Raw genomic sequence first — 20,032 nt, forward strand, 5'->3', positions numbered from 1 at the left:
TTTCTCGTTCAAGTTAGCTTTGAAGTCTCTCTCTCTCTCTCTCTCTCTCTCTCTCACACACACACACACACACACACACACACACACACACCCTACCTGTAACCCATTTCAACAAATCAATTAGCAAAGGCATCTGTGAGATGGACTGAAGGCTCCAGCAACTCATGAGTGATTTTCAACCATCACCAAATGCATGAATAAAATGAAACAAAAAACAAAGAATAAATCTAGACTGTCATCCATGTTCTTCCTTCTGTTTTGTTATTGTTGTTATTATTAACAAATTTATTAAGGGCACAGTCCATCATCTTATGTATACAGACAGTTGCACATACAGGAAAAATCAGCATCAGACTCAAAGGACCCTTCTTACTTCCTTCCAGCTTGCTGGCCTGCCTTTGCACATGCACACAACAGTGCATTGACCATTATTCCTGTGCTCACCTGCTCTGCGACAGTCACCTCATCTTTCTTCTTCCCAGAGCATTAGCTTGGGAGCAGGAGGAACTTGCTGGTCAGGGTTTGGGGCAGAAAAAGAACAGGTGGATTACCACATGGGAGGCATACACCAGCTTCTAGTTGTATCTAAGATGGCTGAACATTACTTTGGCCACAATCTTATCCTTTCTCTCCCCCATGCTGCCAAAGTGTGTGCTATATCCTGTGGGGGGGGGGGGCAGTTCCCAAGATCTCCTCTTGGTAAGCCTCCGGTGCTGGAATGGATCTACTTGGGTTTCACTGGTGCTAATCAGAGTGAATCCAGGAAGGCAGTCAAGTCTTGGAAGGGGGGTACAATATTGGTAGCACCACAGCTGCTGCTACTGTTCCCTTCCTGTTCCTCCCTGTCCCACCCCATCTCCACCCCGTTCCTCTCCCTCTCCGCCCCATTCTGCCCTTCCTGCCTCCATCACACCTCCTGTGCCATCTTACTAGCACTGGGGGCTGTGGAGGGTCTGCTGGTTGTGTCTTGTGCTCCCTGAAGCATTTGGTAGGCCACCGTGAAATACAGGAAGCTAGACTAGATGGGCCTTTGGCTTGATCCAGTGGGACTCTTTTTATGTTCTTATGGGGGGGGGGTGTTGCCACCAACCACCACTTGCAGCAATGGCCTGGCCGCTTCCACTGTAATTTGCCTGATACCACTGGAACACTAGTTCCAGCTGCGTAAGGGTAGCCTAGGTTTGAGCTGTTACTTTTGTTGTTGTTATATTTCATTGAATTTGTACCATGTGTGCAAATGTGTGTTTAAAATGTGTGTGTTTTAAATGTCTGCTTACCTGGAAATGTCTCTGGAACATCAACAAGTCAGGCAGCATTCCACAAAGATAAAATGAGATTGACTTGAAAAGCTCCATTGTGAGGCCTGGGTATTTTCTGGGTACTTTCCTGAAGGAGACCTCTGGTGGCCTTAGCAGTGCCTCTGGATGCAGCAGTAGCCATTTTGCTGCCGGTGGAGCCACCGGGGATGGCACTGGGCTGTTAGATAGGATTGGGACTATTCGCTATATAGTTGTAGAGAATCTCATGGAAGCTTTCTTCCAGAAGATAAAGAGCTTTGGACAATCTTTCCCCAAATTATAATTTCTAAGAATCTTTGGGGGAAACTCTGCTGGTTCAGCTGGCGTAACAGCAATTAAAATGTGTTGCATACATAAGGCCTATATGTAGCGCAATAGGCAGCTGTAGTGAAGTCTGGGTTGGATAGGTTGGGCTCTGACTGAGGGCCCATATCCATTAAAAGACCCATCTGGCTAGTCTGAACTCTTAAGATGAACCTTCAGTATCAGACGCAGCAGCTGATTGTGGGCACCACTGGATGTGGGCAAGCAGCAAGGAGGGCGCTTGTGATGCTGGTCCCTGTGTCACTTGAGACCAAGACTGCAGAATGCTACCCCCCTGGAGAATGCTGCCTCCCCCCCCCCCCACTGTATCTGGGGCACCTTTGGAAGGCCAGGAGGCCTTGCCTCCTCTGGGCCCTCTGAAGGCCTACTGAGGCCTCCAGAAGGCCTAAAACATAACTTCCAGCTTTTTGAGTGAAAAACAGAAGTGATGTTTTAGGCCCTCAGAAGTTCTTAGGAAGACCAGGGAGGGCTCCAGGTCTCCAAAGACCTTCTAAGGGCCTAAAAAGTGAAGGGCCTTCAAGTGAAAGGGCCTTCAAGTGAAATGTTTTAGGCCTTCTGGAGATCTCAGAAGGCCTTCAGGGAGCCAGATAGGGGGTCAGGGGAGTGGATGACAATGTAGTGCCACCCTCTCTCCTGTGCTGCCTAGGGCATTTCCAACCCTTCCCTCCCGGTACGCCAGTGATAGAGGGATCGATAAAAGACTTTGGGCCCGATCCTGACCACTGCGCGCTGATGCGCAGTGTTGCAAATGAACCATAAGGTGTGCCTGCGACACATTTTGCCCAACCAACACAGGCTCTGACTGAGTGCAAGCTCTGAGCCAGAGCCTGGCAGAGGATGGGCGACCACTGCCTGGGGCACCATGAGAATGTTGGGTGGTGGAGAAGTAAGTGGAGGCAGGGGGGAGGTGTCCTGGGATGGAGGGAAGAAGCAAGTCAGGAGAGACAGGACTGGTGGAGCTCAGCTTCGCTGGATCCAGAGCCTCACATTGAGCATCTCAGCCCAACACAGGACTTCATTACTCTGCACCAGCTAAATAGCCGACGCAGAGTCGAGTAGCCCCATTGTGGGGCTACTTTCCTTACACAGGTGAAGACAAATGTCCCTTTCCCCCCCAAGAGTCACTGGCGGCTGCCTGACGTGCTTTGGATGCCACGGCAGGCATTTTGTTGCTGCGGCAGTCCACCTTGCCAGGCAGCTCAGGACTGGATTGTTTGTCCCCAGATCAACAACTTGGTGCTGACCCTGGCATGTATGCAGCTCTGGTTCATTTCTGTTTTGAATTTATTTTTTTATGCTGCGGGAAGATTTCTGATACCTCCTTTCTTCCCCAATGTGGTTCATGATGCCTTCTCCTCTCCCCATGCAGTTAACAGTAATGAAAGCCAAATGCACCCATATCAATCAGATCCTTCACTTTATTGAAACAGAACAATTGTCTTTTTTGTAATTAACTCCTTCACAGCAAGAGTAAACCTGTAATGCTCACTTTGTTTGTACTCTTCCATTTTGCCTTTGTCCTTGTAATCAAAAATACCTCCATTGGGCTTCTTTTCGTCTGGTTTTTATTTCTTTTTTTTAATGTCTACTTTAAAACACATAGCAAGGATTTGGACCACGTTGCTCTGGCACCCAAAAGTTAACAGATTATGAAAATCACAGTAAAGTTCTTAAAACGCTTCCATCAGTCAATGATATTTAAAATGATAGCCACTTTTTTTTCCTTAGTAAAGATATAAATCAGAGGTCTGTAAACAAATCATGTTTACCTACAGAGCTATCAACTCGCAGCTATAATGAGAGCCACAGTAGGAAGTAGTCAATACTAAACTGAACTATGTCAGGAAACAAGTTCTTAATCAATAGTGTAGTATCTGGTAATATGATAGATCAATTACAGTTTGGCACCTTTTGCGGCATGTAATTTAAAACAAACAGGCAAAAATGGAATGGAATAAGTGCACTGTCTGAGAACCAAGATAAAATGCGCCATTTTGCAGGGCATCTCTACAAGCGGAAGCAATCAAATGAAACACACCCTACACAAGTTGGACCTCAAAAACTTACAATTCTAGGAAAGCAAAAATATTAAAATGCACGCCCACAAGGATATTAAAGTATAAATCTCCCCCCCCCACCCCATGATCTGTTTGTAGAAATAATTTACAATCCATAAAGGGACATCTGAGCAAACAACTAACTACAGACATGAGTGGAATGTAGCTCAGTCAACCTGTTTCATATAGAAAGGCAGTATTACCCTGAAGAAAGTTTGGTCCTCTTAAAATTCATTGCACTGCAGCCGTTACAGTCAGTCCCATGGCAGATGATCTTCATTATTTCTCAGAGATGTTTTAGAGACGCTGAACTTTTGGAAAAATTTGGCCCAGTTTAGGTTTGCTTGATCCTGGCAAGAGTCTGGAAGAATCGTGTTGAGAGTTCATATGGAAATCCTCATTTTGTGATTCCACTGCATCTTGTTTAGCGCAACTGTTATCAATACTTTTCATTCTTTCCCCCCCACTCTTTTCCCCCCTCTTTAGTATCACAAGATAACAAACCCTCTGTCCTGTTGACAGAAAAGACATTTCACTTTCTATTTACAAGTGAGTCACTTTTGGCTTGAAGGTCCCAGCTCCCTGTTTATTCTTGGTGAATATCCTCATGACGTATAATTTTGTAGGTAATCCAATAAAATATGTTGAAGATGAGAAAGGCGAGTGGAAATGCAGCTCGGGATATTGTGTCAATCCTCTTGGCACGGTCAACAAACTTCTTTTTGATGGAATCGGAATCCTTTGGCGGTGGTGGGGGTGGGGGTGGGGGAGGGTTTGGAGGGGTGACCTTCACGGCAGCACCATCTTTGACCTGCAGACAGTGACCCATCCCATAGCCACCAAAATTAAACCGACTGTCACGGCCAGCATCTTCTTCCTAGCAGGGAGACAACAAAAATAAGAGAAATCAAATTTCAGGGCAAATATTTCCGTTTAGTTTCTGCCTTAAAGAAGCACTGTGACTGATTGAGTAAACTAATTTTAAAATGTAGTAGTTTTTGAAGTTTAACAAGACAGTGCTGAACAAAATGCCATTGACCTTGATTATGCCAATGTATGTTTTTGGCTAAAGGACTGTGCATATGTCTTCCAAATGGATTCCTCTTTCAATGTAGAATACCTATCTTACACTAACAGTCAATGTGGCATAGTGGATAGAGCAGTGTTTCTCAACCAGTAGAATAAGTACCACCAGTGGTACTTGAGGGGGTGTCTGGTGGGACTCATGGGACTCCTGGACACCTGCCGTCCAACAGCAAGAGCACAAATGCAATACAACAAACCAGTAGAAGTCTCCAAAGCATGCTTTTCTGCTCTTGAAAATGTCCTACCATCCACCCTGAGCCTCTTAATGGTGTTTCTTGCATTGCATCTGGCCTCCCAACCCAAAAGTAACTGGCAATTATGTCATCGCCAGTTACATTTGGTGGTACTAGGTGGACCATGCAAAGGGGTATGGTGGAGGACAAACACTGAGAAACCCTGAGATAAAGCATTGAGCTTGGACTTGGGTTCAAATTCTTGCTCAGCTCACTGGGTGACTTTGGCCTAGTCACTATCTTTCAGTCCAACTAAATCATAGGTTATTAATTATAAAGATAAAATGGGATAAATCCTTCCCTTTGCCACCTTGACCTCTTGAGGAAGGATATCATCATCTTATCATGTAACTGCCATCGCTTCCTCCAAAGAATATTGGGAATTGTAGTTTGGTAACTATAGAGTGGTGAGAATCTTCTGTTAGAGCAGTGACTGTCAACCTTTTCCATCTCAGGGCACACTGACAAGGCACTAAAATGGTCAAGGCACACGACCAGGTTTTTGACAATTGACAAGGTACACCATGTTGCCAGTGGGGGATCACATCTCCCATTGGCCCTATCAATAAATGACTTTCCCCCAAATTCCTGTGGCACACCTGTGGACCACTCAAGGCACACCAGTATGCCACAGCGCAGTGGTTGAAAATGGCTGTGTTAGAGATTCATAGCACCATCTACAAATCCCAGAGTTCACAGGAGAGGGATAATGAATATTAAAACAGTTTAAGTCTGGGGTGCAGGTCTGCTCTATTTAGCACACTCTTGATACAATTCCCCCATACATTCATATGCCTACATTAACATCGAAGTTAAACAGTTGCTGTGTGAACAGACAGCATCCCAAACAAAGTAAAATAATTTTGAGGATATTGTACATACGATAAATAAATGAAATATGCCCTGATACATCTGCAAAGAAATAGATTTGGAAAGTAATGAGTTCCTTTTGAAACCTTTAATGACACTGTCACAAAAATGCCTCAGAGCCGTGTTCCGAGGATGTCTCCTGCATTACTTAGCACTGCAGGAAAGAGGAATGCAAATCTAGGTCAGAAGGTTAACAAAAGGAGAACAGCTTCTCAGCAGCCAATGTTTTGTGTCTTGAGTGTATTTGGAATCTTTCAGATACACTAATATCCTATTACACAGGCCCCCATCTGGCTTGTCTAGCTTTTCCCAAATATAATGAACTTCTGCTTTCCATGCACTAGCCTGAAGTTCATGATGAGTTATGACAGCAGCACACAGGGAATAATGGCTTATATTCATTCAATTTATACCCCGCTTTTTTCCCCAATGGGGGTAGGACCAGGGCCCATGAGCCCAGGGGGTAGGATCAGGGCCCGGGGGCGGGTAAAGGGGATAATTTGTACCTGGGCTCCAGATCAGAAAGGGGGCCTGGAAGCCAAAGCCCAGAAATTTCCTGGAATCTCACATTTCCTATCTTACCCAATTTCACCCAAACCTTATAAGACATCAAAAAGACACTTCCAGTTTCACGGAGAAACTGGAAGTAATGTTTTTTACGTCCTCAGATTCAGTCTGAGCCTGGCAGAGGACATGGATGGATTTCTGTGGCCTCTGCTGGGCTCAGAAGACTCTCCAGACATGAGGGAAGTAGAGCTCTCCTTGCCTCCAGAAGGGGCACATGCGGGGGGAGGGGGGCACGCACGGGGAGGGGGGCATGGACCCGATCAGTGGATAAGTATTTGTCAGAAACCACTTGTCAGGAACCAGTGGTTGTCAGGAACTACCCAAAATCTCAACCATCTTCCTTATCATGATATACCCACCAACTTTGAACATTGTACTATACTATTTCATCAACCAAGGCAATCTCAGCCTTTTATGAAATTTGAGACAGTAGTTCAGTTGTTGATTTATTAATGCTGCAAATTTATACATACTTACCTGTGGGTTTTCTCATGGTACAGATTTCTTTAGGTAACCCCACTTTTAATTCATGTATCGCATTTCAGTTAAAAAGAAATATTCTAGATATAGGGCATTCCTATTACTAATTACTTTGCAAACAACTCGGACTTTATTTTGTCTTTTTATTCCTCACCTCTCATATTACATGAACCTCTTAGGCTTCAGTCAGTACAGCATTAACTAATGCACATCCCATTTTTGTTTTGCTAATTCCTGTACCATTCCTGTACATTCAGCACAGCATGATCTGCTATGCACAGTCCAGAATTAAATGACTCACTTTCAATATTGACTCAATTTTAAGAAAGGATGATGATTTTGCACTGAGAACATACAGTGTAGTCTTAGTTTTGTACTTCATTCCTTCAAGTTCAAATTGCTTTGATAAGCAAACAACTTAAAAGAGTATATGGTTTAATTAAATGCCAAGGACAAAAGATATGAATGCTAAAATTTGCCAGAGGACTTCAGTGTGGTTGTGCCCATGAATAAGTACAAATTTTTCAAAATATGTGCAAGTTACAAAACTCCATAATAAATCTCATAGTTTCTTCACTCAGTGGTTACAATCCACTAAGAAGTTCTCCCACCTCGGCTGTGTCTCACCGAAATGAATGAACCACTACAATGCACCTGTGCAGTTTTCATTCTTTAAATAACTTACAACCCAATCCCAACTAACAGTCATGGCAGTGGAACAAGTTCTGCTGTGTAAATGGCCATATGACTCCCATTGTGGAGCTTTAGGCATTTGGGTAAGCCAGTGTGGGTGTGGATAGTGGGATGATTGGGGCAGGGAAGGGAAGAAATGGGGGGTTTCTGGACAAGGAGGGCAAGAGTGGGAGGTGGAATGTGGGAGGGAGGAGTGGATTCCAGCAGAGTGACTTTCACTAGGAGCCTATCACCATTCCCTTTCCCATTACCTCTTCTTGGACTTTCACCAGTAAAATAGCTGGTGTAGATCCAAGGAGACCTATTGGGGAAGTGGAGGCTTACGCTGAGATAAAGAAACAAAAGTTACCTTGAGAAGGCCTCCATTACTGCCCTCCCCATTGTCAGCATTTCTCAATGGTTTTCTGGCTTGCTGCCTCACTGATTATTTTTAAGCAAAGCTACTATCATTACCGTCTAGTATTGTAAAAACCAAGTCATGCTTTGAGATAGCTGAAATGAGTCAGAAAAATAGATAGATAGATAGATAGATAGATAGATAGATAGATAGATAGATAGATAGATAGATAGATAGATAGATAGAATGTTCTATTTTGAAAATGGTTTAATGCAAAAGTATTTCTCAAATATTATGCAATAGTTCCTTTTGTCTTTGCTATTTTTCTGTATTTTAGTGGGATAGATTTTTTACAGCTCAATCCTAACAATGAGTTTGACTGGCGCAAGTCCCTTCCCTTCCCATGCTGTAAAGCACGTTTGCACCTCCTCAGGAGCAAGCCGCGACAGTGCACAGAGGAGCACTGGCACATGGAGGCTGAATCCAGCCTCTGTGGTGGCTTGTGCGGCAAGTTTTCTGTTGGCTGAGCTCAGCCAACGTAAGGCTCTGGGGTGGGTGGGGAGGAGGCATGAAGGAGACCTTCCAGGACAGGGGAGGGTAGGAGGAGGGCGGTCCCAGGGGAAGGTGGGTGGGCAGGGAGTAGGAGGTGGGGCTGGGATCCTGCTGTTATGCTGTTATGCTCCTAGCTGCTCCGCTCTCCTCAGACATGTGCCACCTACTGAGGAGGTGCAAGTCTGAGGAGACCCATAGGGCTGCAGTGATTTACCCAGGGGTAAGGGGAAGAGTTTCCCTTACTTTCGGCTGAGCCACTTTGCAGCCCTATCTTGCGCTGGATACAGCGTAAGCCTCCTGGTTTGCCTGTTCCAGCACAAGATAGGATTGTGCTCTTAGGCCCAAATCCTAACCAATTTTCTAGCACTGGCATAGTTGTGCCAATGGGACGTGTGCTGCATCCTGCAGTTGGGGGATACTCATGGAGGCCACCTCAAAACAAGGGAATGTTTATTTCCTTACCTAGGAGCTGCGTTGCCCTTATGTCGGTGCTGGAACATGGGTTAGGATTGTGCCCTTAATTGCTTTTCTTTAGCTATTATTTCTTATCTTGTTTTTTGGGAAAAGATATTTGGTTACTAAAGTGTATGGTTAAAAAGAAAAGGAGATGGTGCTATCCCATAGAACAATCTCAACATTCATAAAGTCTCACTAGATAACATATGAAACAAACAAATATATGAAACAAACAGCAAATACTGAATTGTAGTGTCACACCAGAGGGAGAAAAAAGCAGTGGGACAAAGCAAAGGACAATTGTCTTTCTGTCAGAACTATACACAAAAGAAAGTGGAGATCAAAGAGCAAACAAGAAAGATAGGCAATACAGAGATGCATTCCAGGCACCTACAACAATCAAAGAACAAAAATCTCTAGGAGCAGAGTAACTCAAAGTGCCACTTCCATTTTTTTTTTTTTTATGAAGTCACCAGTCTCTTTATATATAAAGTAACCTAGAGACTATTTTCTGGGTCAGTTGGACTACCTCAATCAAAGTACTGTACTCCAGTGTTCTCCATCTATTGTCAATAGAAAAAAGTTGTAATACTGATTACCGCCAAATAAATAATAGCAAACACATAATACAAAGAACACAAATCACATTCATGTGCCTGGTGAACTGACATCTGAACTGACTTCTAGGACAAACAAATCTTTTGTCGTCTCCAAAGAAAAGGAACAGATTCTAATCGCTAAGGTGAAAATCACATGGAACCTGGTATCGTTCACGTATGGTTTATGAACTTGATTCATGGTAGAAGAAGAGACTCACAGGAAATGAAGGCCAGTGTACACTCTGTTGAAGTGAAGCACAGCAGCGGCCTGTGACAAGACCCACTAAATAAAATAACTAGTATCTGTTGAGTAGAAATGGTAGAACATTGGAAGCTGCTCTGTACTGAGTAAGACCATTGGCCCATGTGGCTCAGTATTGTTGGCACAGACTGGTAGTGGCTTTCCAGCAATTCAGACATAAATACAGTGGGCCCTTGTTATCTGTGGGGCTTTCATTCCAGAAACCCCAATGGATAATAAATTCTGTGGATGCTGGAGTTCCAGGGTGGGGCAGGGTCACAGTGCTGCAATTACTTGGAGGTCATGCCAGGCCCTTCAGAAGTCACACCAGGTCAACAGTCCACTCCATGGGTTTCCCTGCCTCCTCCGAAGGTCACTAGGACACAACAGGGAGTGACTTCTGGTTTGTGCCTGTGATTTCCAGTCCTGGAAAGTGTTCTGAGGCATGGGGAGGCCCAGCATGGTGGGGGATAGGCTTGGGTTTTATGGCTCAGAATAAATCTGCAAAGATCCACATGCACATTTGGATACAAAACCCACGTATGTTTCCTTATCTACCAGTCTTCCCCCCATAGAATAGACCCTTTTTCACTTCTTAATCTTTAATTGTGTGGTAGTGAAAAAGCAGCCATGACTATTCGTCATCAGAAGCAAAGCTACAATTATCAATGAAACATAGTGGAATTGTAACCTCCACATATCTTCTTAAAGCTTAAGTCACCATAGGAAAAATGTAGATGTTGATTTGAATGAGCTTTGACTGAGTACGCATCAGAGGGTGAATGAAGACTTATTATTAAATGGTTGGCTTTAAGTCCCATCCATGACTGAACAGGTCACAAATGAATAGGTCACCTCAGGCAGCAGACTGGCAAGGGTCCCACTTCTGTTTCCCCATTCATCTCTCATGATCCTTCACCCTCCATTCCCTAGATTGGAAATGGAGGAGGGGGACAAAGTAAAAGTGGAGTGGAAAGAGCAGTGTGCTAGAGTGTTGGAGGACCAGTGAAGACCAGAGGTTGGCACATTTGGTATGCTGCCTCAGGCACCAGAAGGTCTTGGATGGGGCTTGGTTAGCTTTTACTGGAGAGCTAGTTTCCAATGTACTCTGACAATCAAATGTGACCACAAAATGAATCTCCCCTATGCAGATGGAGGGATGGGACTTTGCAGATAGGACTTGATGACATGCTCCCAGAGTTCCATGGGACACGGAAAACAGGCTGCTATCTGGACTACATGAGCTGATGTGCATGTCTGCTCAATAAGGGAATTAAACAGATGGATTCTTGTTTTATTTCATTTCATTCTTTCTTTTTCCCACCTGCAGTTAGTCTAAGAGCATGTCTAACAAGGTAATCTCCATTCATCTCTTTTCCTCCTGTTTCTTAATCAGCCACATGATGTTACAAAAATCTTCCCCCTTCTCTCTCCTTCTGCACGTCACTCGCTTCCCTCATGGACCTAGCACTTTAAATAGTAAAATTCCTTATGCCCCAGCCAGTTTCGGAAAGGAGCTAAATAATGCATTAACTTCTGTGTCGAGTTGACTTGCCGACATGTAAACAGCTCCAATCTGGATCAGTTTTGCTACACTGAGGAGAGGCAGCAGCTGCTGTGTAATTGTACAGCCAGTTCCAAAGCTGCATTGTCTAACTCATTTGTAAAAGCAGGACATAGCTGAAGGGTGACATCCCTTCCAAGCACTCCAAAGAGATAAGCTCACTTCCAATCGAGGAATGAACTTGTGAATGGGTCGAAAACACATTGGTCAAAAACATCACAAATGTGACCAGTGTCTATGGATTCCCAGATTCACAAGTCTTGCACATCAGTCATGTCCCTGCTTCTCTTATTATCTGCCTTTTGCGCCATGTTCAGGCATGACAAAAGAGTAGGCATTCACCCAGTGCCAGATTACAGGGGCTCCTATGACACTCCCTCCCACTCTCTGACAGTGTGCTGGTACCATCCCTGTTGGTACCAAAGGTTCAGGAGCTGGCTGGTGGTTTTCTGATAAGTGTGGGCCCTCAGCCAGTGCCCTACTTGGCCACTCCTGAGGCTCCTGTCTTGCATTCACTAGCTAAGCACTCAATGGGAAGAATATGAAGCAAGCGGAAAGTTTCTGTTTTGTGTTGTGAGATAAGTGGAGCCCTGCTTTGCCAGCGACCCTGTGATAGTAAATGGGATGGATACAAATGACAGGCCAAGACAGCAGAAAACCCATTCTCAACTTCAAGCAAAATACTGGTCAAATTAAAGAAAACATAGACTTTTACGTTAAATTAATCTCAGAGGAAGGCCTTCTCTCCTGCTAACTGGGCAAGGAAGCACCCTTTAATATGGTGTCATCCTATATATTTAGCAAGGGAAATCAATTGTCCCTCTTCACCTCAGCATGACATCTTTTTCAACAGCTGTTGCTGGTGTTTTTTGTACTGGAAGTCATTTAGTCTTTTATTTTGCTATGCAAACTGTTCTGTGAACTATGCTTTGTTGAAAAATGGTATATAAATGTTATTATTCATATAAGAGCAATATTATCATTGATGTTCTTATTAATATTAATAACTGGAGTTATCAACAATAACATATTTGCATGTCAGCATTGTCCCTATTTAACTTGCAATATTTACACAGGACTTTTTCGTGATACATTCGCTGAAGAGGTTTGTATCCATTGGAAGAGAATGTAGCCACTGAATTCTCAGTCCCTTTGGAATGGATCCTCAAAAACCTTATCAGTTCCTTCCAGTTGTCCCTTTTTCCCAAATGTAATCCCACAAACATTTCCAACTCCCTGCCCTTCCAATAAGGTAAGACTCACCAGGCAATGCCACTTTACATAAGAGGAAGAGATATTTAAAGCATAGCTTGTTTGTTTAACAAGTCTGAAAGCATAAGCAGTGAGTCTTTTCAGTCCAAGCAAAGCTATAGACCTACCACATTCTTTCCCTGACAGTCCGTTCTCATGTGCTCGGACACAATTCTGAGCTGCCTGGCGCACCCAGGCTCGGCGGCACCGAGAAGGCTGGCATCTGGATCTGGCTACTTTCGTCCCCTCCCCCCAAATAAGGTAAGCAGCTCCACAATGGGGCTACTCACTTTACCCTTGGTGGTAAGGTAAAGGCACTCATGTAGGGCGTGCAGGACCTGTCTAGTCCGGTTTCCTGTATCTCACAGTGGCCCACCAGATGCCTCAGGGAGCACACGCAAGACCACAAGATACTTGCATCTTGCTGCCACCTCCCTGCATCTAGCATTCTATTTACACTCACACACACACCCCCAGCAAAGACACCAGATTGCAATTGGGTGGTGGTGGTGGTGGTGGTGGAAGCAGAAGCAGAAGCAGAAGCAGAAGCAGAAGAAGCAGAAGCAGAAGCAGAAGCAGAAGAAGAAGAAGAAGAAGAAGAAGAAGAAGAAGAAACTGGAACTTCAGATAAAATAATAATGGAAGCAAGAGAAGATTGAACGAAAAAGGTGGATTCATGATACAAAGTACCGGGACCTCTGAAACATTCCCTTCTTAGTAAGCATTTCCAATTAAAAGTAATAAACATACTTCAACCTCCGTGTGATTCAGTTTAATTTAGGAAGGTGCTTTTGAAACAAGCTCTGATTGACCTTACCAAATAAAAGTATGCTTTGTTTTCTGGTTCTTTTCCAGCTGTTCATGCCCTATTTTCAGTACGTATTCTTTTCCAGGCAGAGAAAAGAATGGGAGTATTTGTACCCAGCAGGTGGGTCCTTTTCATCATTTGGAAAATGGCAAAGTACAGTTGCGGTGTGTTCCCTGCTGTTTATGAGCAAATTTTACGTCAAACCCAGTGAACCGAAGTGCAACCCTTTCCCTATCTGATGAGTATCACTTTGACATTTGCACAAAGTCTTGAGTTAAAAAAGCCATGCATACACACGCCAGAACACCTCATAGCGTAGAGCAGCCTGCTATTGGGTTGGAAACACTAATTTGATCCCAAATGGATACAAAAGTTCACACTGCAACTAAACTGCAAAGCTCTATCTTTGGCATGCTGCAGCTACCTGTCATTGGTACCTTGAAAAGCCTGCCTCTCCTAGTGTTTGCCTGGAGCTCTAGTTCAGATGTCAAAACAGTATTGATTATCCAGGACTTGCCTCTTTAAAGAAACCCTGACTTGGTCATGTTTCCATAACCCTAGTTTAGAGGCTCTTCTAAGACCTGGTTCTCAATGAGGTGGCAAATCTGTATCTGGGCTATACCACTTCAGACTACAGAAGTGGATTCACAAGACGGAATACTCCTGTGCACAATTTTCTTTACAGCACTTAAAAAAATAGATGGCAGAAGAAGGCTGGGGGAGAACCCAATTCCTCCCAGACATTTCATTTTCTACATAGAGGAACTGCATGGAGTGGCAGTGGTGGACTTCCCCAGCCTCCCACCTGGGGCAAAGGCAGATGGTACCTTCTGTGAGATGCCCCTACCCCCCTGCACATGAATTCCCCTCCCCCACTCACCAGCCTTGTGCAACTCCAGAATGACCTGAGGAAGCCATCTGAGGCTTCCCCGCAGTCTTAAACTGTGCTTCTAGCAAACCGAAACAGTTTTCAACCATGTTGGGAGCCTCAGTGAGGTTTCCACCTGGTCCTAGAGGCGCATGGGGCTCTGCACCTGGGGCATTTGCTCCATTTAGTTAATGGCAGGTCCGCTATTGGAGTGGCATTAACAGCCCGATCCTATCTACATCAGTGTGTGGCAATGCAGTGGTTCTAGTGCAGCTACTGGCGTATCCTAACGGGGATTTTTGGCTGCAGGAGGTCTCCTTGGGGGAAGGGAACATTTGTCCTTGGAAACTTCAGCAGCTTTTTCTGGATCAAAATGGACCTGCACTAGATCAATTGTCACTGCCAATCCTGTCCCCCTCTGCTTTCCTCACCATCTTGTCACCACCTGTTCCACCCACCCTGTCTCCTGTTCTGCCCATTCCCTCCCCCTTCGACCCCCACACCACCTCTCTCCAATCCCCTGCACAGGCTTAGCCACTCTGGCCTCCTTGACAATGGGCCTGCAGTATGCATTGGCGAATGATGCTTTGCGACGGCCATAAAGCAGTCTCTATAGGCGCAATGATACTTACATTGGCACCGGGGTGTGTGTGTGGATGGTGGTAGGATTGGGCAGTCAATCACGCAAGCCCCATTGGCAGTCTGAAGTGGTACAGCCATGCCTGGTGCTATCATTTGGCCAACAAGGCAGCTGCCTAGCATGCAGAACGGAGCTTTGAAGGGCAAAGTTTTATATTTATTCTTGCAATGCAGCTTTAAGTTCTGTGCTTTTCATTTTTTCTACAAGACATTTGCTTTTGAATATTGAAATTGGCAATTTGGGGGGGGGAGGGAGTGTTAGCCTTTCCTAGGGTGCAAAATAGTCTGAATCTGGCTCTGGGTGCAGCCCAGACACACGTTGCTGAGTACTGTTTTTAAACATTGTGGTAAATTGCCCTGCCAACATATGTTTTAAATAATTTTTTAAAAAATGACCTAAATTTCTCTGGTCTATCAGTCATGATTTTTGTAGTCTCCCTACATCCTCACCTAGGCTTGGTGTTACGTTTGTTCTCACGTACCACATTTACTTGCATTCGATCCTTGGCTCACCTCCTCTTCTCTGTTGAAATGTAGGTGAAAAGCTCTTTGGGACAGGGACCGGCCTTTTGCCTATGTAAAGGAAGATATGCAAATCCCACCTCCATAAAGAAACTGCTGCAGCTGCTCACTCACTCCATCTGTGATCACTGTTAGTGGGGCATGGTGCTTCCCAGGACAGCATGCACTACGGAGCTGTAAAGCACCATATTCAAAAAGCAACATCCAAACTTTTCTGAAGGACTGCCTGGAAGCTGATCCTTCTCTCTGGAGAATTAGGGAAGGAGACAGGATCCCAGGAATCCCTCCACACTAAACTTTAACTGTAAGCTACAAATTGCTGCATCCCCATGCTCTTACCTAGACTCCTCCTGGCTCTTGGCATCAACTCTGAGATCTGCTCGCTCTCTCTCTCTCTCTCTCTCTCTCTGTCATTTTCCATCATGCTGCTGCTTAGTTTCTTTACCAGCACCTTTGTTTTCCCTCATTGCTTTCTCACAGCCCGATCCTATGCACATTTTCTCTAATGGGACTTACTTCTGAATAGGCGTGCATAGGCTTTGGCTGTCAGTCATCAACACTTAACACTCCCATTATGCCATATTGGGCAAGCAGAAGTCACCAGTTATCAGCGTGAGTGTTAAGTGACTTTCCCCCTAACCCAAGTCAATCCCACTGTTTCCTGTGGGGAAACCAATTTTATTTACATGTTTTTGATATACGTGTCATTTTCCAGGAACATAACCACCACATACACTGAGAGCTACCTGCAAGCCCATTCAAATGGGCTATCTGTTTTCACAATGGAACGCATGTGCTTGAGTGTACACTGTGCGCTCTAAAAATAACCTTGCATCAATGGATTTTCCTCAAGCACTTCCATTCTTCACATGACGCAGCATGTTACATAAAACAAACACTGCACGTTTGTTTTATGCAAGGAGTCTCACATGTTCCCCCTGGGGTCAAGTACTGCTGAATATTTTCAAGGCAAACCCAGATGGGGGAAATGAGCCCTTTAACCCACAAAATGCCAGAAAGGAGTGTCTCATTTCACTTCAAATTAAACAACAAAGTCGTTCCTTTGCTTGTCTCCTTTCCGGCTATCCAAAATACATGCACAGCAGCGTGTTGTCACACTGGGTCTGGGAAGCAGAGGAGTTGCAGGGGTAGAGAGAGAAGAGGTGTTGGCAATCAAACCATGCTGAAATCTCAAGCACGGATTTATGGTGAATTGACAAGCGAACAAGGCGGCAGCAACCCAGCATGAAGCAACAGAAGGAACAGCCAATTGGTAAATGGAGCACATGCTCTGCCAATCCAAAGCCAGTTTGGTTTTGCTGCAGCAACATTAGCAATTTATTGGGAGTGCTAGTGAGTATATTATTCATAAGAACATAAGAACAGCCCCACTGGATCAGGCCATAGGCCCATCTACTCCAGCTTCCTGTATCGCACAGCGGCCCACCAAATGCCCCACGGAGCACACCAGATAACAAGAGACCTCATCCTGGTGCCCTCCCTTGCATCTGGCATTCTGACATAACCCATTTCTAAAATCTGGAGGATGCGCATACACATCATGGCTTGTACCCCATAATGGATTTTTCCTCCAGAAACTTGTCCAATCCCCTTTTAAAGGCATCTAGGCTAGACACCAGCACCACATCCTGTGGCAAGGAGTTCCACAGACTGGGTTCATGGCTGGGTATCCAAGGCCTCACTGTGGCATTACCCAAAGTAGGAGTTGCCATTGCTAACTCCTGAGCTAATTTCAGCTCCCTGAATTGTCAAAGGTCTCTGCTCCTCCATTTTGTTCTTCTTAGGATCAAACTAGATGTGAACCTTTTCCTTTTTCTAGCATAAAGTGGAGGTTTCCAAACCTTGGCTCGGGGGCAGATGCGGCCTGCGGCGAGTCTCTATCCAGCCCGTGGCCAGCCTCTGGTCCCCTGAGAGCCTCTCACCCACTTGACTGAATGTGATCGGAGATGTGCTAAGGTTGTGTCCAGAATGTGTTCTGAGGGCTAGGGAGCAGTGCTCTGCCTTCCCAGTCTTCAGAATGCTTTCTAAAGGCCTAAAAACTCCCCAGCCCTCAGAACGTGCTCCAGGTGTTCCCTGTGATGTGCTTTTTCTGAGGTATTTACTCCTGTATATTTAAACAAGCTGTGTGAGAGGTGGGGGAATAAATGGGGGTCCATTTGAATGTGTGCTTTATTTCTGAGGTGTGGGTGCTTGCAGAAATCCTGGAAGCTTTCCTGTGATGTGCTGGTCTGGAGATATTTATTCCTGTACATTTAAGTAAGCTGCTTGTGAGGTGGGGGAATGGGAGTCCATTTAAGTGTGTGCTTTATTTCCGTGGTATGTGTTGGTGCTTGGAGAAATCTTGGAAACATGAGCCCATTCATTTATTTAGGGCACAATCCTAACCCCTTATGTCAGTATCTTCCAGCACTGACATAAGAGCAATGCAGCTCTGAGATAAGGGAACAAACATTTCCTTACTTTGAGGAGGCCTCCGTGAATGCCACCCAACTGCAGGATGCAGTACACGTCCCATTGGCACTGCTATGCCAGTGCTGGAAAGTACTGACATAAGGGGTTAGGATTGCTTCCTTATTCATTCATCTAAGTTCCATCTCTAATGTATTTATTTAAATCTTATAACAATAAAAAAAAATTTTTCCCTACCCTCGACACCCTTGCCAGATATTTGCTGTGGCCCTCTGGCTGAAACGTTTGGAAACTGCTGGAATAAAGCAAGGGGGACAGAGAGTGCAAAATGGCTGAAAAAGTGGCAGGGGCTTTACCACTTAGTTCTCACCATGATTCCTATGCACACTCCTCCACCTGCTATTTAAAACAAAGAAAACTTCTGTCTGGCAGAAAGGCTAGATGAGGCTGACTGGCAAGTATGTTTACAATAGATGCTTATCTTTTTGGTACCGCATGACTGGAATAATATTGTGATACTGGCCCATAATAGACTAAGGACACAATCCTAATCCCTTATGTCAGTGCTTTCTAGCACTGACATAAGGGCAATGTAGCTCTGAGGTAAGGGAACAAACATTTCCTTCATTTGAGGAGGCCTCCGTGAGTGGCACCCAACTGCAGGATGCAGCACACGTCCCATTGGCACTGCTATGCCAGTGCTGGAAATCAATGACATAAGGAGTTAGGATTGCGCCCTAATTCAGTCTTAGAAGCAGCTAATCATAAGGCAAGAACCCCCTTGGACTCCTCCTTCTGCCCTCCCTCAGCCCAAGAAAATACCAAAGCTTTCATCCTGCATCCAATGATCATCCATGCCTTCCTTCCTATCAGAGACACTGCTCCTGCTGCCCACCCTGCCACTGCTCAGATGCAAATACAAACATTAAGTCTTCCCTGCCTCCTGGCTGGAACCTCCCTGCTGCTCGCCTGGTCTGAATTCTGGCCCCACAAGGTTTTTCACACCACGAAAACAGTAAGCAACACCCAGATGCACCTAGACACAGGCACAGACTCACGTCTGCATGCATGGGGATGAGTGCCGAGTCATGGAGGCCCTGACTTGAGTGTTTTTCCAAGTCTTCCACGGACGTGACTCACAAGTCAATAAGTCAGTGAAAAATGCGCATTTTTTGCGACTTGAGTCTGAGTCGTCCAAGTAGAGTTCCCAAACCTGCTACTAAGTGGGAAAGCTACTTTCTAGAGTAGTCTAAAGGGAGAAGGACATCTGGTCTAGGGAGGTCTGGTCTAGAGGTTAGAGCCTCCGTCTGCCTGAAGATAACATCCACAAGGTCGCCAGTTCGAGGCCACTGGCACCGTGCGACCTTGGAGCAGCTGACAAGCTGAAGCCGAGCAATTCCATCTGCTCTGAGTGTGGGAGGATGGAGGCCAGAATGTGAAGCCAGATCGGAACGAAACACCTTAAATGTAGTCGTTCTTGAAAGAAAGAACCTTCTTTGAAATTGTAAAAATCCCTATTTAATAGGGATTTAATAAAGCCTGCCTATGTAAACCGCCTTGAATAAAGTCTTGAATAAAGACCAAGAAAGGCGGTATATAAATACCTGTTGTTGTTGTTGTTGTTGTTGTTGTTGTTATCTTTACAGAGATGGCCACTGAACTTGTGATGTAGGGCAGAGGTTCCCAAAGGGTTCAGGGAGAGTTTGGGAACCTGTGTTTAAGCGGGAGGGGACGGGTGGCAACACGATCAGGACAATTGCTCTGCTGCTTGGAAAGGAAGGGATTTTTCCAACTATCCTGGGGGTTGCTATGGCTCTCTGGAGAGTCCAGGAAGTCTTCAATCCCCTATGCAGCCTTCCTGGAAGCTTCAAACTGCAGTAAAAAATAAAAAAAACTTCCAGTTTCGTGGCAAAACAGGAAGTGGTTTTTTCCCCCTTTTAACACCACTTTGAAGCTGCCAGGAGGTCTGCAGAGGCGGTCGCAGGCTCCCCAGACCCTCATAGCAACCCCCAGGATAGTTGGAAAAACCCCTTCCCTCCCCATCAGCAGTGCTTTCATCTCAATTGCATTGCCACAGTTGCTGTCACCCTGCCCCTTAAGGGGGAAGCTGCAGAGCTTCCTTGGTTGGTGTGTCACAGTGCCCCAGTTTGGGTAAAC

General features: G+C 45.1%; 1 protein-coding gene across 2 annotated transcripts in view; it reads right to left on the reverse strand.

Annotated features, from left to right (window-relative positions):
- Positions 1 to 4,265: 4,265 nt before the first annotated feature.
- GLRA2 (glycine receptor alpha 2) overlaps positions 4,266 to 20,032 on the reverse strand; it is a 135,364-nt gene continuing 119,597 nt past the window's right edge. For both annotated transcript variants that reach the window (XM_066620771.1, XM_066620770.1), the window contains exon 9: positions 4,266 to 4,556. In XM_066620771.1, the coding sequence (XP_066476868.1) occupies positions 4,266 to 4,556 (291 nt within the window). The remainder of the gene's footprint in view (positions 4,557 to 20,032) is intronic.

Source organism: Tiliqua scincoides, chromosome 3, assembly GCF_035046505.1.
Source record: "Tiliqua scincoides isolate rTilSci1 chromosome 3, rTilSci1.hap2, whole genome shotgun sequence".
In the NCBI taxonomy this organism is placed as follows: Eukaryota; Metazoa; Chordata; class Lepidosauria; order Squamata; family Scincidae; genus Tiliqua; species Tiliqua scincoides.